Source organism: Zootoca vivipara, chromosome 2 (assembly GCF_965207765.1).
Source record: "Zootoca vivipara chromosome 2, rZooViv2.hap1.1, whole genome shotgun sequence".
Lineage (NCBI taxonomy): Eukaryota > Metazoa > Chordata > Lepidosauria > Squamata > Lacertidae > Zootoca > Zootoca vivipara.
Window position 1 is genome coordinate 118101962 of NC_142584.1, and position 24315 is coordinate 118126276.

General features: G+C 47.3%; 1 protein-coding gene across 2 annotated transcripts; it reads right to left on the bottom strand.

The window, feature by feature from the left end:
* Positions 1–2879: 2879 nt before the first annotated feature.
* On the bottom strand, positions 2880–11388 carry LOC118080171 (vomeronasal type-2 receptor 26-like). 2 transcript variants are annotated; one of them, XM_088664155.1, is made up of 5 exons: positions 11050–11388; positions 8987–9790; positions 6754–6981; positions 5387–5513; positions 2880–3969 (listed from the first exon to the last, which is right to left on the bottom strand). In XM_088664155.1, exons 1-5 carry the CDS (start codon positions 11386–11388, stop codon positions 3068–3070), a joined length of 2400 nt encoding a protein of 799 aa, XP_088520281.1. In that variant the 3' UTR covers positions 2880–3067. The 2 variants fall into 2 exon arrangements, with proteins under 2 accessions (XP_088520281.1, XP_034960990.2); XM_035105099.3 differs by lacking the exons at positions 8987–9790; positions 11050–11388 and adding an exon at positions 7486–7660 and having other exon boundaries at positions 6754–6986.
* Positions 11389–24315: the final 12927 nt, after the last annotated feature.

Sequence of the window (24315 nt, forward strand, 5' to 3'; positions counted from 1 at the left end):
TATGATGTCACAAGCAGGATAAGCTCTGCTCATGTTCTCAGAAATAAGAGCTGCCACTTTTCTTGCTGGCAGAGCTCTTGTGCTGCTAGTGAGTGCCTCAGAGGGTTCCTTTACCATAGCTGCCAAGTTATCCCTTTTTTACAGGGATTTTCCCTTATGCTGAATAGGCTTCCTCGTGAGAAAAGTGAAAACTTGGCAGCTATGCCTTTACTCACAGACAATCCTCATTAGATTTGGATGCTATGGAAAGGTTCCTCAGGAGAACTGCTGTCTGTCAGTCAGCCACTAAAACTGCAGGAGGCTAACAAGAAAGACAGAAAATGAAGGAGCACAGCAGACCACACATTAGAGCTGCGGACGCTACCCAGCTCTACCTCTCTTTCAAATCAGAACCAGTGAAGGCGGTGAAGGTCCTGTGTGAGTGCCTGGAGGCGGTTGGAGGATGGATGGCGGGTAACAGATTTAGGTTGAATCCTGACAAGACAGAAGTACTGTTTGTGGGGGACAGGAGGCGGGCAGGTGTGGAGGATTCCCTGGTTCTGAATGGGGTAACTGTGCCCCTGAAGGACTAGGTGCGCAGCCTGGGAGTCATTTTGGACTCACAGCTGTCCATGGAGGCGCAGTTCAATTCTGTGTCCAGGGCAGCTGTCTATCAGCTCCATCTGGTACGCAGGCTGAGACCCTACCTGCCCGCGGACTGTCTAGCAAGAGTGGTGCATGCTCTAGTTATCTCCCGCTTGGAGCCAAGTTGCAGGGAACTAGGCAGAGGGCCTTCTCGGTGGTGGCGCTTGCCCTGTGGAACGCCCTCCCAACAGATGTCAAAGAGGAAAACAACTACCAGACTTTTAGAAGACATCTGAAGGCAGCCCTGTTCAGGGAGGCTTTTAATGCTTAATAGATTATTGTGTTTTATTTTTCTGTTGGAAGCCGCCCAGAGTGGCTGGGGAAACCCCGCCAGATGGGCGGGGTATAAATAATAAATTATTATTATTATTATTATTATTATTATTATTATTATTATTTATCAATTGAAGGCCTCGTGGTCAACTTGGCATCTCTGCATCACCAGGTTGTATTTTGAACTTGGCAGAAAATACAAAGAGCAAATCTGCACCCCATTTGAAACTTGAGATAGGAGAGACCCTTGTGATTTTTCCCTTCAAACCTTCTCCTCAGATTATGAAAGGTGGGGTTTAAGGGTCATGATTCCTGACTGGCTCTCTCCTCTCCTGTTGCCACACTCAATAGTGTACAGGACTTCTGTGCCTTTAATTACCCTGCTCTCTTTTGAGTCTGGAAACCTTAAAGAGAAACCAGCAGAGCCTTTGTTTAATTTCCAAGCAACCTATTGAGTCTGGCAACCCTACCTGTGCCTGTCTGATTTGACCAACAGAGGGTCTTCTTGGTAGTGGCACCCGCCCCATGGAACGCCTTCCCACCAGGTGTCAAAGAGAAAAACAACTTACCAGACTTTTAGAAAACATTTGAAGGCAGCCCTGTTTAGGGAAGTTTTTAATATTTAACAGACCATTGTATTTTAATATTTTGTTTTATACCCAGCCAGATGGGCGGGTATAAATAATAAATTATTATTATTATTATTATTATTATTATTATTATTATTATTATTATTATTGAGTCATTAGTCCATCTAGCTCTATTGTGTCTATCACAGGTGCACAGGGGTTCTTTTCAGCCAGGGGACATTTGCCCAGCCCAGCCTGGGAGATGCCAAAAATTTAACCTGGATCCACTGTTTAACCACTGAGCTACAGCCCTTCCCTGTTGGAAAGGATTGTTGAGAATTCCATTCTTCCCGAGCTGCAGAAGTGTGGGATTATTACATGTCACATGTCTGTTTACATTCCAGCACTGATCATTGGAGTCTTGTGAGCGGAAACTGAGATGTGCTGTTCCGTTTTGTATTGCTATTGCTTTTGCAGTTCTCTCTCCGAGGAAGAAATACAGAGAGAGAAGCCATGTTTTTCTTTGTTCTGTTACGTTTGATTTAATTGGCAATAAATTAGGGTTAGATGTTACTCCTCAAGGCTGAGCTTCTGTTTGAACTCTGCTTGTCGTGTGCTCATCAGCATGACAGAAGACCAGAGAGATGAATCCTGGACGATGCTGTGTTGGGACGGAGGCACCGGCCTCGGCATTATCACCCAACAGGAATATCGGTATCCTCTCCTGAGCTGTGACATCTTTTTGGTTTATGCTTCAGCTCTTTCTCTCCATGCAGAAGTTCAGAGAATCCCTAGAATTACCTACTTGCCCGCGGACTGTCTCGCCAGAGTGGTGCATGCTCTAGTTATCTCTCGCTTGGACTACTGCAATGTGCTCTATGTGGGGCTACCTTTGAAGGTGTCTCGGAAACTACAACTAATCCAGAATGCGGCAGCTAGACTGGTGACTGGGAGCAGCTGCCGAGACCACATAACACCGGTCTTGAAAGACCTGCATTGGCTCCCAGTACGTTTCCGAGCACGATTCAAAGTGTTGGTGCTGACCTTTAAAACCCTAAACGGCCTCGGTCCAGTATACCTGAAGGAGCATCTCCACTCCCATCGTTCTGCCCGGACGCTGACGTCCAACGCCGAGGGTCTTCTGGCGGTTCCCTTGCTGTGAGAAGCCAAGTTACAGGGAACCAGGCAGAGGGCCTTCTCAGTAGTGGCACCTGCCCTGTGGAATGCCCTCCTACCAGATGTCAAAGAGAAAAACAACTACCAGACTTTTATAGGACACCTGAAGGCAGCCCTGTTTAGAGAAGCTTTTAATCTTTAAGAAATTAGTGTATTTTAATATTTGTGTTGGAAGCTGCCCAGAGTGGCTGGGGAAACCTAGCCAGATGGGCGGGGTATAAATAAATAAATAATAATAATAATAATTACTGTATTATTATTATTATAACACCAGATGGAGACACCTAGCAAGAAAAAGTAAGATCTGTACCAAATTCACAAACTATATCTGGTGGAGAAGAAGGGTGCATTCAATAGCATTACACATAGTATTATCCTTAAAAGCTGTAACTGCTCCTTCCTGAATATATTACGAATTAGATGCCTCATTTAGTTTTCATTGTGAGATGCTCCTTTGTATTCAGTTCAGATCTCAGCACAATAATGTAGCACTTGGGAAGGAAGATGCAGCCCAGAAGCCCAGCACTGGAGGCCAAGATGGAGAAGACCTGCACGGCTACCATGTACTTCCCCTTGGTGCTCAGGTAGGTGGGAACAAAGGACACCCAAACACTGCAGAAGACCAGCATGCTGAAGGTGATCAGCTTGGCTTCATTGAAGGCCCCAGGCAGATTCCTGGCTAGGAAAGCCACAATGAAGCAGATGGCAGCCAGGAAGCCCATGTAGCCAAGGGCACCATAAAACATGCCAACAGTTCCTTCATTACATTTCAAGATTATCTCTCCAAGCTGGGAGTGCATGTCCAACTCTGGGAATGGGGGAGAGATGCCCAGCCAGATGGTGCAGATGATAACTTGGACACTGGAACAGGAAATGATAATGGAGTTGGCCAGACTCTTCCCCAGACATCTTCTCACCTTGTTCCCTGGCTTTGTAGCCAGGAAGGCCAGCACCACCATGATGGTTTTTGCCAAGACAGAAGAGACAGCAACCGAGAAGATGATGCTGAAGGCTGTTTGTCGGAGAAGGCAGGTCGCTTTCCTTGGGCGGCCGATGAAAAGGAAGGAGGACAAAAAGGAAAGCAGAAGGGAGAAGAGGAGGATATAGGAGAGGTCCCGGTTATTGGCTTTGACTATGGGAGTTTCCATGTATTTAACAAAGATGGCAAAAACAAAGCCCATGGTTAAGGAGAGGAATAGGGCAAAGGAAGCCAAAGTGATCCCCAAAGGTTCTTCATAGGCAAGAAAGGTGATAACCTTTGGGACACATTGATTTCGGTGCTCGTTTGGGTGCTGATCTTCTGGACATGTGGTGCAATAGTCTGCATCTGAAAGGAAAAGGAGAGCGTTCAGTAGTCCTAACATGAAGCTTAGAACTATAATATTATGTATTCTGTTACATTCCATAATATATATGTTTCAGCATGATAGTTTATACTCCAGAATAAGCTGAGTAGAATCAGGCTCATATCTTTTGATATTCATCTGTCCAAATAATATATAAAGTAGGGTGGGAATGAAATCAGCAGCATCCATAAGACCCTCTCTGTGCTTTCTGTCCTGAAATGTTATTTATTTCATCTCACATTATTCAATTCATCGAGAAACAAGTTATCACACTTTCTTTCTGCAGGACCAATGTCAGGTGTCCAGGTTCCCAGCTTGATAACATATTAAGCGTAAGTAGTTAAAAGGGAGGGTTTATTGCAAACCCTAACAAACAGATAGCTCCGGGCGACTCTAACAAAGCCACTGGCACTATCATTGAAGATGACCCTTCTGAAGACTCCTTCCTGTGTCTACAGAATATATTGGACTGTCGCCCCTTACGTCTCTTGTTTGGCTTCCTGTCTAGCAGCCCTCCCATTTGATGCCGACTCGGACTTATTGGCTCAGCTCCAGCCTCTTCCTTTTCCGACAAACTATCTCTGTGAATGTTCGCGCCTGTTTGAGCTTCCTGAGAGCTTTGGCTGTGTTTCAGCCTGCTCTTAGTCATTCCCTAGGCAACCTGCATTCCAATGTCCGAAGGAGGCGCACTGGGCACTGGCCGCTGTTCAGCCTACGTCAGATCTATCCCTCTCTGTTCTGCAGCCAGCTGTAAAGTTCCACTAGGAGCTGGCTCATTCTTGGCAACGTATTTGAGATGGCTGGAAATGCCTGAGAACAACAATCACACACTATTTCTAAGCATTGTGACTCAGACTTCCCATTTTGGGCAAAATATACTGCTCCAATTGTGACAGTCGCCTGCACTGAAGATGGTGCGTGGTAACATGACCAAATATATTCATGTGCTAATAGATACATCTCTCACTGTTATTAACATAGGAGGGAGCTAGAATTAACTATTTGTGGTAGTGCTTATGATTAAGCAGCAGCAAAGTATAGTACTTTTGTGAACGCTGTCCAGTGTTCACTCATTCCCTACCCAGAGGTTCAACAAATGAGGAAGCACCTCTTAAATAAAACTAATTTGTTTATTTGTTTACACTCAATCATTGTTTAAAGCACGATGGTTTCGCAACTGAGGAACAATACTTAGGACTCGCCCAGAATTCATTTTGTTCCACCTTTCTACGCACAAAATGATCCATGGTTTTTTCCATCCCTTGTGCTTTCCGAGAGGAAACCTGCATTTTAGCATTGAATCAGAGCAAATGACAATCACTGACTTGGAAAGCATGGATATGTGCCTAAGAAAGCATGGGGCAAAAAGTAAATGTAGACGAGCTCTGAGTCACCCACCTTCCTGTGTGGAGATTGTCCCTGCAGCACATGGATCGCAAACATAACAGCAAACCGGTTGTCCTTCTTGAACCACCTTGGCATATCCAGGGCGACAGCTTTCGGTACACCTGGCACGAGGCATGGTCTGACAATTAAGTGAAGGAGCATTGGGGGAAAGGGTTAGAGATGTGAAAGTGAGTCATAAGGTGTAAGAGGACCCTACTCCATTATAGGTAAATACTGTTTTTTAAAGGTATTTTTTATTAAAGATTTCTTGAATTACAAAGGTGATAGGTAAAAACTGTTGATACACAAGTACCTAGTTTGAAACAACTCTGGTGTATATAATTTTGCTGCTCCAACAATGGCAGAGCAGAGGAAAGATCGCAGGCCTGATGATATAATGGTAAAGGTAAAGGACCCGTGGATGGTTAAGTCCAGTCAAAGGCGATTATGGGGTTTTGGTGCTCATCTCGCTTTCAGGCCAAGGGAGCCAGCGTTTTTCCACAGGCAGCTTTCCAGGTCATGCGGACAGCATGACTAAACCGCTTCTGGCGCAACGGAACACCATGATGGAAACCAGAGCGCACGGAAACGCTGTTTACCTTCCTGCCACAGCCATACCTATTTATCTACTTGCATGGTGTGCTTTCGAACTGCTAGGTTGGCAAGAGCTGGGACAGAGCAACGGGAGCTCACCCCATCGCAGGGATTCGAACTGCCAACCTTCTGATCGGCAAGTCCAAGAGGCTCAGTGCTTATATATTCCAGCTCCCACCAAGCCAGGATGCCATTTGGTTTTATGCAATTTTGCATCATTCATATATATACATATACATATACATATACATACACATACATATACATATATATATATATATATATATATATATATATATATATATATATTATACTGCTCACTCACTTAAAACATTATTCACATATTTAAAATGCATACTTTAAAAGGCTGGGTTTGTTTTTTTAAGTGACTAATGGGGGGGCGCAGTTGGGGACATTGCATAGGACCCCACTCCAGCATGCAGTTTCTGCTCTACCTTTAAGGGTGTGTATGTGTGTGTGTGGGGGGGGGAGTGATAGAAAATGACCACATTTTATGTATTTATTTCATTAAGTATTTATTTATTTTATAAAATGTGTGCACCACTTAAATGTAAAAATAAAGCCCCACACCCTCAAAGTGATTTTCCAATTCAAATTAATTTTCTTTTTATGCTGAGAATTGGCGGGGGAGGCCTTTGAGATCAGCCCTAGATTAGCCTGCAAATGAATTGCATAGGAATAATTTCCTGTATAATATAGAGTAAATTATTTGAGTTTAACAAATGTGACAGGGTAATGAAGCACACATAAATCTTCCCCCCTACCTCTTTAAACTGCAAGGGCCACACAACGGCTTCTGTGTTAATGGTGAGCTTTAAATGTGAGGCTGCCTGTCTCGCTACGTTCCCGACTTTCACTCTGCCTTGAGACTTATTGGGAAACAGCACCCAGTTCACAATATCGTAGTCAGCTGCCAGCTCTCCATTCTCATCCGAATACAATCCGCCCCTGGAGGTGTTAAACAACTGGATGTTCCTTAAGAAAGGGTGGAGCTGGACTGACAGGAGAAAAAGAAGAATTAATAATACCTGGAAGCTTATTGGATACCTCAGCTCTACTTACAGTGCACTCTGGTCTCCTATGAATTATGATCACAGAATCATAGACTTGTGGGGTTGGAAGGGTCCCTAAGGGTCATCTAGCCCAACCCCCTGCAATGCAGGGATCTCGGCTAAAGCATCCATGACAAATGGGCATCCAACCGCTGCTTTAAAAGCTCCAAGGAAGGTGAGTCCACAACCTTCTGGGGGAGAGCATTCCACTGCCAAACAGCTCTTACTGTTAGAAAGTCTTTTCTTGATGTTTAGTTGGAATCTCCTTTCTTGTAGCTTTAAGCCATTGGTTCAAGTCCTACCCTACAGGAGAAAACAAGCTAGCTCCCTCTTCCATGGGACAGCCCTTGAGATACTTGAAATTGGCTTTCATATCTCCTCTCAGTCTCCTCATTCCCAGGCTAAACAGGCCCAGCTCCTTCCACCACTCCTCATAAGGCACACCTTCCAAACCATTGGTCATCTTGGGTCAGTGCACTTCTGGACTCATAGGAATCGATTGCTGTTGGCTTTCCACAGTAACAGCTGAGATCCATTCTTAAGTCCTCCCTTTTCTCCTGCCAGCAGGAGCGTAGGAAGATAGGGGTGGAAGGGGCGGGGCGCCCCGAGCAGCGGGCTCCAAGGGGCGCCACCATGAGCGCCTGCCCCGCCCCCAAAATGCGTGCCCTGCCCCAGAACGTGTGTCACGCCCCTCCGGGAGGCATGCCACGCCCCCAGAACACGTGCCACGGCCCTCTGGGAGGCGTGCCCCACCCCCGGAACGTGTGCCCTGCCCCTCCGGGAGGCGCGCCACGGCCCTGGAATGGAATGCACGTCTCGCCCCTCCAGGAGGCGTGCCCCACCCCCAGAATGGGTGCTAGCCCCGCCCCTGCCCCAGGTGCTGGAGCATGAAGCTCCGCCACTGCCTGCCAGACTTTGTAAATGAGCAGAGCCAGGATCATTGCATGCACAAGCTCAATGTGCACCCTTAGGAGAATTATGCAAGCAGAGCCATTCCTTGTTGTTGTTTAGTCGTTTAGTCATGTCCGACTCTTCGTGAGCCCATGGACCATAGCACGCCAGGCACTCCTGTCTTCCACTGCCTCCCGCAGTTTGGTCAAACACATGTTCGTAGCTTTGAGAACACTGTCCAACCATCTCATCCTCTGTCGTCCCCTTCTCCTTGTGCCCTCAATCTTTCCCAACATCAGGATCTTTTCCAGGGAGTCTTATCTTCTCATGAGGTGGCCAAAGTCTTGGATCCTCAGCTTCACAATCTGTCCTTCTGGTGAGCACTCAGGGCTGATTTATTTCAGAATGGATAGCTTAGATCTTCTTGCAGTCCATGGGACTCTCAAGAGTCTCCTCCAGCACCATAGTTCAAAAGCATCAATTCTTCGGCGATCAGCCTTCTTTATGGTCCAGCTCTCACTTCCATACATCACTACTGGGAAAACCATAGCTTTAACTATACGGACCTTTGTTGGCAAGATGATGTCTCTGCTTTTTAAGATGCTGTCTAGGTTTGTCATTGCTTTTCTCCCAAGAAGCAGGCGTCTTTTAATTTCGTGACTGCTGTCACCATCTGCAGTGATCAAGGAGCCTAAGAAAGTAAAATCTCTCACTGCCTCCATTTCTTCCCCTTCTATTTGCCAGGAGGTGATGGGACCAGTGGCCATGATCTTAATACCATTCTCATAATACACATATTTTTCTACTTGCTTAGAATGAATTGAATTTGCCATTTTTCTGCCCGTTCATTCCATTTGGAAAAAGATTCTTTTTGGAGCCTCTTCTCAACCCCTCTTACTCTTAACCACCCAGAACAATTGGGTATCATCAGTACATTTAGCTTCCTCACTTTTCACGCACAACTCTAGATGATTTGTGAACAAGTTAAAAAGAAGAGCACATAAGACTGATCTGTGAGGAGGCACCATCATGTTGCAAAAGGAGAATACTGTACCTGCCATGGCTGCAGTCTTAGAAGCCTCAAACTGTCTCCTCCACCCACCATCAACATCTGTTTGGATATGGAAGAATATGCAGAACTTAAGGCAAGTGCCACAGTTTGGATGCTGCTATAAGTAACGTAGCTGTCTTGAGACAGGGCCCTTTCAGTCTCCTCTTGGGAGAGAATCACCAGTTTCTCTTTCTCTGTGCATCTTGTCCAGCCTTTCATGGGCAACACATTCTCTGGACATAAACAGTGAAATGATTTGCCCCAGAACGATAGTGTTGTGTCAGACCGTGGCTTATAGTAGTCATATTTTGTCCATTTTCTAGTCTTCATTATGAAGGACAAAGAACCATGGGTGTACAGGAAAGTATTCATATCATGAGACAAGTTCATGTTGATGTCCGGAAAGGCTGTTGTGATCCAAACTTTCCCCCCAGGTTGTATCTTTTCAAGTATCCTTTGGACCCTAATGATGATGCCAAAAGTATTGGAAGAGTCTCCACTGTAGACAAATACATTGACTTTTCTCCACATGACAGGTGGTTCATTCAGCATGGCGATTTGGTATAGATTCTGATAAACTATTTTTTCTGAGAAGGCAACACAAATTCCACTGATGAGCATCAGAGGTGTTATGGAACTGATGAATCTTTCTCCATTATAATTGTCTGGAGCAAAGATTCCAATCCACGTCCATCCAAAATGCAGGAGGAGTTGGACAATCCCCAGGTTCTGGGTTTTCTCCTTTGGGATCATCCGATAGGCAAAAGGGAACTGAGTTTTATCATGGAGAGCAAAGCCATAACTCACCTAGTGAGGAAAAGGAAGAATATCAGATGTATGTTAATAACAAGTGAAAATAACTCAACCTCTGTTCAGGCCATGTCAGTGAGGGGCAGGCTACCCCCCCCCCCCCCATGCACCACAATCCACCAAAAGCATGTTAAAGACAGCTGTTTTTGGACTACAATGTCCATCATCACTAGTTAGCATTGGTGGGCATTGTAGTCCCAAAAAGGTTGGAGACCCAAGCTTGGGAATTCCTGGTTTGGAGCAACTCTCCTATGGGGAAAGGTTAAAATTTTTCAGATCTTTTTAGTTTAGAGAGCAGAGGAGACATGATAGAGTTGTAAAAGTATTCATGGTGTGGAGAAAGGATAAAAAGACCATTTTCTCTGTATCTCATAAAACTAGGGCTTAAGGCCATCCAATAAACCTGAATCTTGGAGGATTTAGAATGCTTCTTCAAAGTGCATAGTCAAACTGTGGACTTGCCCCCACAAGATGTCAATATGTCCACAAATTTCATGGCCTTCAGAGAAGAGTAGGTAGACTCAGGGAGGATAAGACTACCAATGATCCCTAGCCAGAGGGCAGTCTGCCTCTCAATTCCAGTTGTTGGGAATCAAAAATGGGGAGAGTGATGTTGCGCTTGGGTCCATTTGCAGGCTTCCTGAAAGTGGCTTCTGGTAGGCTATTCTGAAAGCAGGATGCTGGAATAGATGGACCTATAACCTGATCCAGATGCTTATGCTCTTAAGAAGAAGAAGAATGAGAGTTTGGATTTGGGTCCCATACACTGTCCCCAACTTAGTTTCCCCATGAGTCACTTTTTAAAAATAAAGCCCTTTTTAAAAGCATTTTAAATATGTGAAAATAAACAACAAGAAGAAGAGTTTGGATTTGATATCCCGCTTTATCAGTACCCGAAGGAGTCCCAAAGCGGCTAACATTCTCCTTTCCCTTCCTCCCCCACAACAAACACCCTGTGAGGTGAGTGGGGCTGAGAGACTTCAGAGAAGTGTGACTAGCCCAAGGTCACCCAGCAGCTGCATGTGGAGGAGCGGAGACGCGAACCCGGTTCCCCAGATTACAAGTATACAGCTCTTAACCACTACACCACACTGGCTCTAAGGCACCTCAGGCAAGTTTGAGCCTATTGTAAATAGTTTTAAGGGGATCCTTCAAAAAATGGAGAATCCTTAGAGTAGGAAGGGAGCTCAGGGTTCACATAGTCCAATCGATCCACCACTGTAGTTTCCCTGGCTGGTGACTATCCTGGTTCCTACCTGTGGGATTTTGTAGATGCCCAACATGCTAGAAACATGGGTAGAAATGTCCGATTCAGCCCCTTCAATAACAGCCAAGAGGTTCTTGCGTCTTCCACAGCTGTAGTTTGGAACATTCTTTCCCCCACCAGAATGCCCGTCCAGCAGTGCTCTGGAAACCACTCTGCCATCAAAATAGGTTTCAAAGAGGTTGTAGCCCAAGGTGATGTTGGGTAAAATCAAAGGATCCTGATTAATCTCCTGAACAGCAAACAAGAAGGACAGAATGTGCCAATACTTCTCTTCAGAGATACTGCAAAGCATCAAATGAAACACTCGTGACAGGCTGCCATTATCCATTCAGTGAAAACAAAATGCCATATTCTTTCTAAAGGCCTTCCCAGCACCTCAAAACAGGGTATCTCTGGGTAATTGTTTCTATGTTTTTATTGGGGGGGAGATACAGATCATGGCTACAAGTTGGATAGTTATTTGCCACTTTTTGAAAAACAGCAGATAGGTTATTGTTCAGAGAGTCTTTAAAGAACAAAATCGACTTTTTAAAGAGGTTTGTGAAATGCTTGGCAGCTGATCAAAGGGTGTGTTAAAAAGTTGTGGCTTCATGCATCTTCCTATGTTGAAATTGAATGTTCAACCTTTTACACTGGGTAAGAGAAACAGGCACTTGTTAACTTGTTCATGGACGATCTAGAGTTAGGACTGAGCAGTGAAGTGAGAGTGAATTTCATGCTCTTTATTCAGCTCATAGTCATCAAGGAGGAGAAGAGAAGACGAATGGCTCTTTTCCCAAAACCATCTGCTTATATACATTATTTACACAATGGGCCTTGCGTGATTGGCTACTTCAGGGCTACACCTGTGGGCCAATTATATTGTGGATTGACTTCTGCCTGCAGCCTGATTGGCTGCTCCTACAGGCCAATCAGGTAGCAGATTCACTTCTGCCAGCCGCCTGATTGGCTGCTCCAGCAGGCCAATCAGGTTGCGGATTCACTTCCACCTGGAGTTGGATTGGGTAGCTCCCGCTGATTCTGAATCCTATTGTTCTAGGATTCAGCTCAGTACATAACACCCCTCCCCTCTAAGTTCCAGTCCTGCCCGGGAAGTTGCATTCGTAGTCCCCAAGGTCTGCTGGCCGCCTCCGTGTGCGTTGTGGCCTGGGGTGTTCCTTGGTCAGGGGTTCTGGTTCTGGCTCGTGTTCCGAGGCTGCCGGCTGTGCCGGGGCTGTCTGGTCTGGCGCCACTGAACCACTAGGTTGTAGCTCTGGTTCCGGTGTCCTTCCAGCCTCGGGGCGCCCCTCTGTGCCTACTGCTTCTGCTTCCCCTGCCCACCCCTCTCGCTCTACAGGCCTCACTGCCCTGCTGTCCCCTTGGGACCCCTCTGTCCCGCTCTCCTCCCGGGTTCCTCCTGGGAATCGTCGCCGTAGCTGGTCGCAGTGGCGGCGCCAACATTGCCCCCCTTCCGTTAGTACCTTGTACGACACGGGACCGGTCACCTTGGTGACTGTGGCGGGTACCCATGCTGGGCCTGCCCCAAAATTCTTTGCATACACTGGGTCCTGGGCCACAAATGTCCGGGGGTTCCTGCCTTTCCCCACCACTACCTCATCCTGAGCTCTGTCGGGGTGAAGTCGGTCCAGTCTAGTTGCAAGGCGCCGGCCCATTAGTAATTCAGCTGGGCTCCGGCCCGTCGTTGTGCTTGGGGTGCTGTGCTGTGCTAGAAGAAATGCGGCAAGGCGGTATTCCCAGTCCCCTTGTGTCATGCGGCGGAGGCTGTCCTTGGTGGTCCGCACCATGCGCTCCGCTTGGCCATTGGTGGCAGGGTGGAATGGTGCTGAGCGGATGTGGCGGATGGCGTTCTGCGCTGTGAAGGTCTGGAACTCCTCTGACGTGAATGCGGTTCCATTGTCCGAGACGAGGGTGTCAGGGAGCCCGTGGGTCGCAAACAGCTTACGTAGTACCCGGATGGCTGCCGCCGTAGAAGTGGATGGTACCAGTGCGACCTCCAGCCATTTGGTGTAGGAATCCACCACTATGAAGAATGTTTTTCCCTGGAAGGGGCCAGCGAAGTCCACGTGCAAGCGTGACCATGGATGTCGGGCGGACTCCCAGGGCTGGACTGGGTCCCTTGGGGGATCCGGGCGGGATTCTTGGCAGGTCTGGCAGTGTTGGACCCAGGCCTCTATCTCTCTGTCAATCCCCGGCCACCACACATAACTCCTGGCAAGGGCCTTCATCCTCACTACCCCTGGGTGTGTCTCGTGTAGGGCTGTGAGGACCCTTTTGCGGAGGGGCTGGGGAACAACAACCCTGCTTCCCCATAACAGGCACCCCTTGTGGGCCGACAGTTCATGTTTGCGGTTTGTGTAGCCAGCGAATTCTGGCCCGGGGCTGCTGCTGGGCCATCCTCGCCACACCCAGTCCAGGACCCGGGAGATGACCCTATCTTTTGTGGAATGGTGCGCAACTTCTTGTGCCTGAATGGGTCGGTCGGGAAGCAGCTCCAGGGTCATAACCTCTTGCGCAGGCGCTGGGTCGGGGCCTGTTTCTGGTAGTGGTAGCCTGCTGAGGGCGTCTGCGTGGCCCATCGCCTTCCCAGGGCGGTGGATTAGTGCATACTGGTAGCCGGCAAGGAAAATTGACCACCTGAGGACACGTGGAGACAACACTTGGGGGGTCTGCTTCTCAGGGGCAAACAGGCCAAGCAACGGCTTGTGGTCAGTCACTATGGTAAAGGGCCGCCCGTACAAGAAATCATGGAATTTTTTTACGCCCTTCACGATTGCCAGACCCTCCTTGTCAATCTGTGAGTAGTTTCGTTCAGCTGCAGCAAGCGTCTGGGAGAAGTATGCCACCGGCACCTCTCTTCCATCCGGGAGTTGGTGTCCCAGGACAGCGCCGATGCCATAGGGAGAGGCGTCGCATGCCAGCACCACTGGCAGCCTCTCGTCGAAGTGTGCTAAGACCGAGTTCGAGACGAGCAAGTCCTTGACTGCCTGGAATGCGGCCCTTTGTCGCTGGCCCCACACCCAAGGGGCCCTTTTATCTAGGAGTCTGTGTAGGGGCTCCGCTACCGCTGCCTTATGGGGAAGGAAGGCATGGTAAAAGTTCAATAGTCCCAAGAATGACTGAAGTTCGGGCTTGCTCTTGGGCGCTGGGGCCTCACAAATGGCCCGTACCTTGTCACCGGTTGGATGGACCCCTTCTGCATCCACCTTAAATCCCAGAAAGTCCACCTGCGGCACTCCCAGTAAACACTTTTCCCGCTTCACCTTGAGGCCCGCCGTCTGGAAACGGTGCAGGACGGAGCGGAGGCGGTCCTCAAATTCCTCTGGTGTGGGCCCGGCGATCAGTACATCATCGAAGAAGGGGGTGACGCCAGGAATCCCTTTAAGGAGAGAGTCCATTAGATTCTGGAATATGCCTGGTGCCACGCTAACGCCAAATTGCAGCCGCTTTACTCTGAATGCCCCTCTGTGCGTCACAATCGTCTGAGCCTCTGCTGTGGCTTCGTCCACAGGCAACTGTTGATACGCTTGGGCCAAGTCCAGTTTGCCAAAGATTTTTGACCCAGCCAGGGTGGCGAGGACATGGCTGACCACTGGCACTGGGTATGCATGGGCCGTGAGAGCCTTGTTTATGGTGCATTTGTAGTCTGCACAGATGCGGACCGAACCGTTAGGCTTGACGGGTGTGACAATTGGAGTTTCCCAGGGGGCGTTGGGCACCGGCTCCAGCACTCCTTGCTCCACGAGCCGGTCCAATTCCTCGTCTATGCGGGGTTTCAGGGCGAACGGGACCCGGCGGGCCTTGTGCCTGATGGGTCGTACAGCGGGGTCTAGCTGTAGGGCAATGGGGGGTCCTGTATATCGTCCCAATGCCCCATCGAAAACCCCTGGAAACTCTTTGCATATGGCGTCCACGTCCACTTGTAAGCTAGTGCGGTTCACCCCGGTAACGGCTAGCCCCAGAGGTCCAAACCATGCCAGTCCCAGTAAGCTAACGTAGGGGCCCTTAACTACCAGCAAGTCCAATTGTTGCTTTCGCCCTCGATATTGCACCCTGAAGGTCCCCACCCCCATAGTAGGGACCTTACGCTTCTGGAAGTCCCGGAGGGTGAATGGGGCCGGCCTTAGTTTGGGACCCCCATTAGGGCACAGTTCCCTTAATGTTCGGGCCGAGATTATGGATAGAGTTGAACCCGTGTCCAGCTCCATGCGGCATGGGGCTCCCTCTATCTGTACCTCTATATAAATTTTCTCTGTGCTGGGATGGGGCAACTGGAATACCTGGTAGTCCGTGATCTCCGTCGAGTTGCCTTGGTGCATGGTGCCGTGTGAGCTGGGGCTCCTGGGTTGGTCATCTGATGCTTGTCGACGTGTGAGTCGAGCCCGACACACCCGGGCGATGTGTCCTAATTTTCTGCACTGCCTGCACTCTGCGTTGCGGAAACGACAGGTCCTCCTCTCGTGGTTCTCCCCGCAGCTTGCACAGTTCCCTCCTTCTCGTCGAGGCTGCTGTGGTGTGTGTGCTGCTTGAGTGCGCCGCTGTACTCTGTGTACTTCCTCCCTGTCAGATTCGGATTCGTCGGTGAGGTCTTCGTGGTAGACCCTCGGTTGGGATGGCGGGGCCGGTCGTGCCTCTTGCGTTGACCTCTCGGCGGCTTCGGTTGCCAGGGCTTCCTCCAGAGCAATCTGGAACGTGAGGTCTTTTTTGGCGTAGAGGCGTCGTTGCAACATCTCGTCCCTCAGGCCACCGACGAGGCGGTCACGAAGCATGTTCTCCAATTCTGAGAAGTTGCATAACCGGGCGGCTTGGCGGAGGGAGGTCACAAACCCAGTTATGGTTTCCCCCGGGGCTTGCCGCTTTGCGTAGAAGGCATTTCGGCAAGCTACCACCGAGGGCTGTGGTGAGAAGTGCTCCTTCAGCCGTTCCATTATTGTTTTGTAAGAGACGGTAGCGACATCTCTAGGTGCAAGGAGAGCCCGGGCGATTTCAAACGTCTCCTCTCCACAGACGCTGAAGAATGTCGCCCTCTTCATGGCATCGTTGGTGACTTCTTTCGCTTGCAGGAGGAAGTTGAAACGGGCGGCGTACCCTTCCCAGTCTCCTGATGCTGGTTTGAATGGCAAGAAGCTGCTGTCGGTTGCCATTCTGGGTTCCTTGGGTCCTGGAGCTGAAGCCTGGATGCACGGTGCGATGCAGCGGTGCAGCAGGTGGCGGTGCTGCGGTGCAGTGCGTGGTGGCGGTCAGCTCAGCAGGATCCCACCCTCGTCGCCAGTGAAATATACTCGGAGTCGAGAGTGAATTTCATGCTCTTTATTCAGCTCATAGTCATCAAGGAGGAGAAGAGAAGACGAATGGCTCTTTTCCCAAAACCATCTGCTTATATACATTATTTACACAATGGGCCTTGCGTGATTGGCTACTTCAGGGCTACACCTGTGGGCCAATTATATTGTGGATTGACTTCTGCCTGCAGCCTGATTGGCTGCTCCTACAGGCCAATCAGGTAGCAGATTCACTTCTGCCAGCCGCCTGATTGGCTGCTCCAGCAGGCCAATCAGGTTGCGGATTCACTTCCACCTGGAGTTGGATTGGGTAGCTCCCGCTGATTCTGAATCCTATTGTTCTAGGATTCAGCTCAGTACATAACAGTATTCATGGTGTGGAGAAAGGATAAAAAGACCATTTTCTCTGTATCTCATAAAACTAGGGCTTAAGGCCATCCAATAAACCTGAATCTTGGAGGATTTAGAATGCTTCTTCAAAGTGCATAGTCAAACTGTGGACTTGCCCCCACAAGATGTCAATATGTCCACAAATTTCATGGCCTTCAGAGAAGAGTAGGTAGACTCAGGGAGGATAAGACTACCAATGATCCCTAGCCAGAGGGCAGTCTGCCTCTCAATTCCAGTTGTTGGGAATCAAAAATGGGGAGAGTGATGTTGCGCTTGGGTCCATTTGCAGGCTTCCTGAAAGTGGCTTCTGGTAGGCTATTCTGAAAGCAGGATGCTGGAATAGATGGACCTATAACCTGATCCAGATGCTTATGCTCTTAAGAAGAAGAAGAATGAGAGTTTGGATTTGGGTCCCATACACTGTCCCCAACTTAGTTTCCCCATGAGTCACTTTTTAAAAATAAAGCCCTTTTTAAAAGCATTTTAAATATGTGAAAATAAACAACAAGAAGAAGAGTTTGGATTTGATATCCCGCTTTATCAGTACCCGAAGGAGTCCCAAAGCGGCTAACATTCTCCTTTCCCTTCCTCCCCCACAACAAACACCCTGTGAGGTGAGTGGGGCTGAGAGACTTCAGAGAAGTGTGACTAGCCCAAGGTCACCCAGCAGCTGCATGTGGAGGAGCGGAGACGCGAACCCGGTTCCCCAGATTACAAGTATACAGCTCTTAACCACTACACCACACTGGCTCTAAGGCACCTCAGGCAAGTTTGAGCCTATTGTAAATAGTTTTAAGGGGATCCTTCAAAAAATGGAGAATCCTTAGAGTAGGAAGGGAGCTCAGGGTTCACATAGTCCAATCGATCCACCACTGTAGTTTCCCTGGCTGGTGACTATCCTGGTTCCTACCTGTGGGATTTTGTAGATGCCCAACATGCTAGAAACATGGGTAGAAATGTCCGATTCAGCCCCTTCAATAACAGCCAAGAGGTTCTTGCGTCTTCCACAGCTGTAGTTTGGAACATTCTTTCCCCCACCAGAATGCCCGTCCAGCAGTGCTCTGGAAACCACTCTGCCATCAAAATAGGTTTCAAAGAGGTTGTAGCCCAAGGTGATGTTGGGTAAAATCAAAGGATCCTGATTAATCTCCTGAACAGCAAACAAGAAGGACAGAATGTGCCAATACTTCTCTTCAGAGATACTGCAAAGCATCAAATGAAACACTCGTGACAGGCTGCCATTATCCATTCAGTGAAAACAAAATGCCATATTCTTTCTAAAGGCCTTCCCAGCACCTCAAAACAGGGTATCTCTGGGTAATTGTTTCTATGTTTTTATTGGGGGGGAGATACAGATCATGGCTACAAGTTGGATAGTTATTTGCCACTTTTTGAAAAACAGCAGATAGGTTATTGTTCAGAGAGTCTTTAAAGAACAAAATCGACTTTTTAAAGAGGTTTGTGAAATGCTTGGCAGCTGATCAAAGGGTGTGTTAAAAAGTTGTGGCTTCATGCATCTTCCTATGTTGAAATTGAATGTTCAACCTTTTACACTGGGTAAGAGAAACAGGCACTTGTTAACTTGTTCATGGACGATCTAGAGTTAGGACTGAGCAGTGAAGTGGCCAAGTTTGCTGATGATGGTAGATTCTTCAGGGTCAGTAACACAAAAAGAGATTGTGAAGAGCTCCAAAGGACCTAACAAATCAGAAAGAATGCTTGATAATTTAAGTGTTGTTTAATTAATTTAAGATATAATTTAAGATATAATAAGATAATATTTTAATATAAGATATTAAAATAGTATCTTAAATTAATTTAAGATATAATTTAAGGGTTGTTTAAGCTTTGTACAAGCAAACCACAATGAATGCTGGATAAACAACTCATATGAAATGAGGAGCCATCACACTCAATATCGGGAGAGAACCTGACATGGGGTATCAGAAACTAAGGGCTGTCCTTGGTACCTGGGAACAGTCTATGCACAGGTGGGGCAGTGTTGGATCCTGGTACTTACTCACGAGGCCTGATTAATGGAGGTTGAGAGAAGAGGTGTTCCTCAAACACAGCAGCTTTGGGTGAGATGATTCCGCTAATGAGGTGGTCCCCTGCCCTGTAATAATTCACTGGTTCATTCTGAAGCCAGATCAGATTCACAGAGCATTTCCCCGCCTGAGTCCCACAGGCAGCCTGTGGCATTAGCAGCAGCAGCTGCAGAAGCAGGAGGGATATCATCCTAGCAATGTCAGCGGCAAGTGTCCTCCCTTATGACTTCAGTGACACAACTGGACTCAAGACACGGATTCAGACCTAAAGGTAGGAAGAGGAAATTTCCCATGTGCGCAGTCCCTGCCTGCCCTCCATCCCAGACCTGGCTCTCAGCTGCAAGATATTTACTTATTATCTTGAGAAGCGTAGGCTAGGAGGTATTTATGTCGCAGTTATTCTTCCAAGCTCATTGCAAGAAGTTATAATATTAATAATAATTTTAAATTTGTACCCCGCCCATCTGGCTGAGTCTCCCCAGCCACTCTGGGCGGCTTCCAATCGAATATCAAAACAATACAGCAATAGCACATCACGTTACATCACGTTGCCCATGATTGTGATGCTTAGAATATAGGTCTCAGGGGAAATTCCTAGAGCTTTGGTGTGAAGAGAGGAATCATTATGATTTTGATAATTATAAAGGGGAAGAGGTTTCCTGTTTGCAACCTCTTGGGCTCTCTGCATGGTGCAATGAGCAGGTGCAGAGCTAGAGAGAAAATGTGTTTCTGAGAAATCACCAATGGGGCTCCATTGTCTGACATGGACCTGTGAGGGAGCAGGTGAACTTGGCAAACTTTGTGGTAATGAAACACTTTCACATTAGGCTGGATGAAAATGCTCTTTGTTTCAGACCAGTAGTTCCCAACCTTTTTTGGCCATGCCCCACCTAAGGATCTCTAAAATCCTGACACCCCCCCCCCCCGGTGACATGCATTTCTTATTATTTAAAAAGTGAACTATTCATGTGCAGCCGTCTCCTAATGTTTCTGTGTGCTTTGGCGTCTGTCACAGATTGTCCTGTGAGCTGGAAGCAGTTTAGGCATGCTGGCCACATGACCTGGAAAGTGGTCTGCAGACAGACGTCGGCTGTGGACAAATGACTAGACTTAAATGCCCAGGGGTCGTTTACCTACCAGACCACTTTAATAATCATTCTGGTGTCAATCACACACCTGTTATTGTGCTGCCATCCTTCAGACCTCTCCTAGAGGAGGCACACAAAGAAGGGCCTGCTGACAGTAAGAAAATGTATCTCCTGAAGGAGTATTATTATGTGTTAAGGAGGAGGGCATGCTTAGTATGAATATGAAAACTGGATGTATGTTATTTTTATTTTTATATTTATTAGTAGTAGTATTAGTTACAGGTAGGTAGCCGTGTTGGTCTGACACTGTCAAAACAAAATAAAAAATTCCTTCCAGTAGCACCTTAGAGACCAACTAAGTTTGTCATATGTATGAGCTTTCGTGTGCATGCACGCTTCAGTGTATCTGAAGAAGTCTGCATGCACACGAAAGCTCATACCTATGCATACCTGCCAAGTTCCTGCCTGAAAAATAAGGGATCGGACCGCAAGTAGCAGACCAGAAGTAGCGCTGCCGCCATTTTGGAACTGGGTGGAGCATGCTCAGAAGCGACTTTTGATGCTGCTCTGCCCTGTTCCAAAATGTCCACCGCACCAGAAGTTGCGCCGCAGCCATTTTGGAACTGGGCAGAGCAGCATCAAAAGTCACTTCTGAGCATGCTCCGCCCAGTTCCAAAATGGCCGGCACACCAGAATAAACCAGGGGAAAAATAAATCCGTTTTTTCGGCTGGGAACAGCTGGAAAAACGGGGGTTTCCTGGGGAATACGGGAGACTTGGCAGCTATGTACCTATGACAAACTTAGTTGGTCTCTAAGGTGCTACTGGAAGGATTTTTTTTATTTTGTTTTAGTAGTAGTATAACGTCCTTCATCCCAGGGCAGTTCTCAACATAAAATCACAATATAAAAAACCCACAAAATACATAATAGAAATAAGAACAAAAACCAATAATCCCCCGAGTTCCGGCCCCCATGGGTGCTCGGCCCAGGCGCGAGTTCCATGATTTAAGAGAAATAATTGGATTAAAATTCATGGACATGCTTCAAAAGATTGGGGAGAAGATACTGCCAGGAATTCCAGCTTCTGAGTGATAAGAGAATCGAGGAAATACCACATCAAGGGGGGGGGGAATGATCTGGACGGAACGAAAAGAGAAGTGAAACTTTTTATTTTCTGTACCTTAAGAAGCACTAACCACCTTCCCTGGATGGATGGTCCTCAATATTTTGAACAAAGAAGAAATTAGGAAATAAACTGTCTGGCTATTGGAGTTTCTATAATAGAAGATTGACATTCTGTATATTTTTGGAAGCTGTTCTGCTAAGTATGCAAGAGCAAAACCTCCCCAGCTGGTTATATTTTCACTGGATCTCGCTTAAATACTTTCTGGACAGTTATAAGTGGATTTATGAGCCGTGACGCACTTTGAATTCGAACAAGATAAGAGCTGCCTAATTGAAGATTCAGGAGGCAGAGAGCAGCTAAAGGGCGGGGGAGCCATAAATCTGTTATAAGAAGAGTGTGAATATTTCTATTTGGCTGTTCCCCGCCTGAAAAAGCTGCATTTCTGCAATCGGTGGACTTTTTGAGGAGAAGCTGGAATACGATATCTGAGATCTTCAAGATGGCGTCTGCTCGTGCTTGAATGTCGGAGCGGCCGGAGAAGCACTCCAGTTTGTAAAAGGAGGATTTATGGGGAGGCTGGACTGGACAAAAAACCCACACAGGAAGAATGATTTTGTGTTAAATCTCGCTTGATGTCTATCTCAAAAGCTGCGACAAAAGAGGATGATAACAACTAGAAGAATTGCTGGGGAAAGATCTGGACTATAATGGATTATAATGATAAGATTTTGAAATTTGGACTAGGATGGCAGGGAGTAGCGTTACTCAGAATCCCCAGACTTTGAAGCATGGGAAGTCCAAAAATAAATAAATAAAAATAATTATGATTTAACATAATATTTGGTTTAATTGATATGTATTTGTATAATCTGAAATAATTGATATGATATAATTGGTTTGTAGTTGGGAAATTTTTATTTTTTTATTTTTATTTAAAGAGAGAGTGGACTTCTTACAAAACATCAACAAACTCATACAGGGGAGAAACCATAGAAGTGCTAGGGAATTAGATAGAGGTTCCGTTGTAGTGGATGTCTTCAAACCATCAAAAGACTCGGAGTGTTAAGAGCTTTAAGAGTGGAAACTCTACAGGCCATCAAAAGAAGAGAAATGGTTTAAATAGAAGGAATGTGGAATATACTTTGGTTATTAGAGTGTAGAACCTGTTTCTCTCCTAGTTGACAGGAAATGAATCTTAAATGCATGCAGCGTATGTGAGCTTTTGTTGTTTGTATGCAACATTGTCTAGACATGTATTTAAAGTAATCAAGGTAACAATTCACAATAGTAAGCGTAATATAATATTTAGTGTACTTTTAGATAGGGAGGGGGAGTGTGTGAGTCTGGAGTGTTGCTTCTGAATGAGGACAGACTGAGAGTGAGCTGGTTTTGGTGTTTGGTGGAGGGAGTTGGAAATGTTTGTATATGGGAATGGAGAGTTGCCCAAAGTGGAGCTGAGACTGGAGGTGTTGCTTTGGAAGCAGAGTTAATATTATAGGAGCAGCAGCATCACTCCCACTGTTATGATTGCAATAATGGAACCATGAAGACACACAAAGACTGAAAGCACCTATTATTTAGATCTTTCCAATTATTGCCCGGTTTTGAATCTTCCCTACCTGGGTAAGGTAATTGAGAGAGCGGTTGCCGATCAGCTGCGTTGGTGTCTGGATGATACTTCGGCTCTGGATCCATTTCAGTCCGGCTTTCGCCCTGGTTATGGGACCGAGGCAGCTCTGGTCGCCCTAACATATTATCTCCGTAGACAGCTGGATCAAGGCGGGTCGGGACTGCTGATTCCTTTAGCTCTGTCAGCAGCCTTCGACATGGTCGATCACAAACTTTTAGACCACCGCTTTGCCGACGTGGGGATTCAGGGCACAGTCCGACAATGGCTGCGCCCCTTTATCTCAGGTCGGGGACAGAGGGTGGCGCTAGGGAAGGAGTTGTGGCCGCGGGACTCCTTGGTGTGTGGAGTCCCGCAGGGCACAGTCCTTCCCCCAATGCTTTTAAATATCTTTATGCATCCCCTTGCCCAGATTGTCCAGAGTTTTGGGCTGGGTTGTCATCAATATGCTGATGACACCCAGATTTATCTGCTGGTGGACAACCGCCCTGCCTCGGCCCCGGACACACTGACCAGGTGTTTGGAAGCTGTGGCTGGATGGCTAGGTGGGAGCCGGTTGAAGTTAAGTCCTTCGAAGACAGAGGTCCTCTGGCTGGGTCGGGACGACATGGGGTTGGGGGGCCAACTCCCATCACTTGCGGGGGCTCAATTAGTGCCAGCGCCTTCTGTCAAGAGTTTGGGTGTAACCTTCGATGCCTCCCTTTCCATGGAGGCACAGGTTGCAGCCACAGCTAAGGTGGCATTTTTCCATCTCCGCCACATTAAACAGTTGGTCCCTTACCACTCTCACCCTGATCTGGCCACAGTGATCCATGTGATGGTCACTTACAGGCTTGATTATTGTAACTCACTTTACACAGGGCTACCCCTGAAGCTGCCCCAGAAACTCCAGCGGGTGCAGAATGACGCAGCGAGGCTCCTTATGGGGTCCCTGCTGCGGGACCATATTCATCCAGTGTTTTACCAGCTGCACTGGCTTCCAGTGGAGTACAGGATCAGATTTAAGGTGCTGGTTTTGACCTTTAAAGCCCTCGTACCTACAGGACCGCCTCTCCTGGTATGCCCCACGGTGTATCTTAAGGTCCACAAAGAATAACATTTTGGAGATCACGAGCCATAAGGTGTTTAGATTGGTCTCAACTAGGACCAGGGCCTTTTCAGTCCTGGCCCCGACTTGGTGGAACGCTCTCTCACAGGAGACCAGGGCCCTGCGGGATTTTACATCTTTCTTCAGGACCTGCAAGATGGAGCTGTTCCGCCTGGACTCAGTCTGACCCCTATGTTTTCCTCTCTTATGGTTTTGATTTGGGCCATTTTTAAATGAGGCTGCATTTTAAAAAATTAAATTGTATTAACCTGTATTTTAACTACAGGTAGGTAGCCGTATTGGTCTGACATAGGCGAAACAAAATCAAAAACTTCCTTCCAGCAGCACCTGGTTTTTTATTTTGGTATGAGCTTCTTCAGATACACTGGAATAGAAGTCCCCAGACGCTTATATATAAAGGGTGGGCAGGGGGTATCACTCAGAAGGGTGGTGGAAATGGGTGATTGACTGATGATAGCTGTTGACTGTAAACGACTGCAAATGATATTTACAGGAAAAAGTAAGCGGTGAGATGGTAAGCCAGTGATGGTAAGCCGGTGAAAAGTAAGCCATCCGATGCTCCGCTTCTCCCCCCCTCGGCAGCCCCGC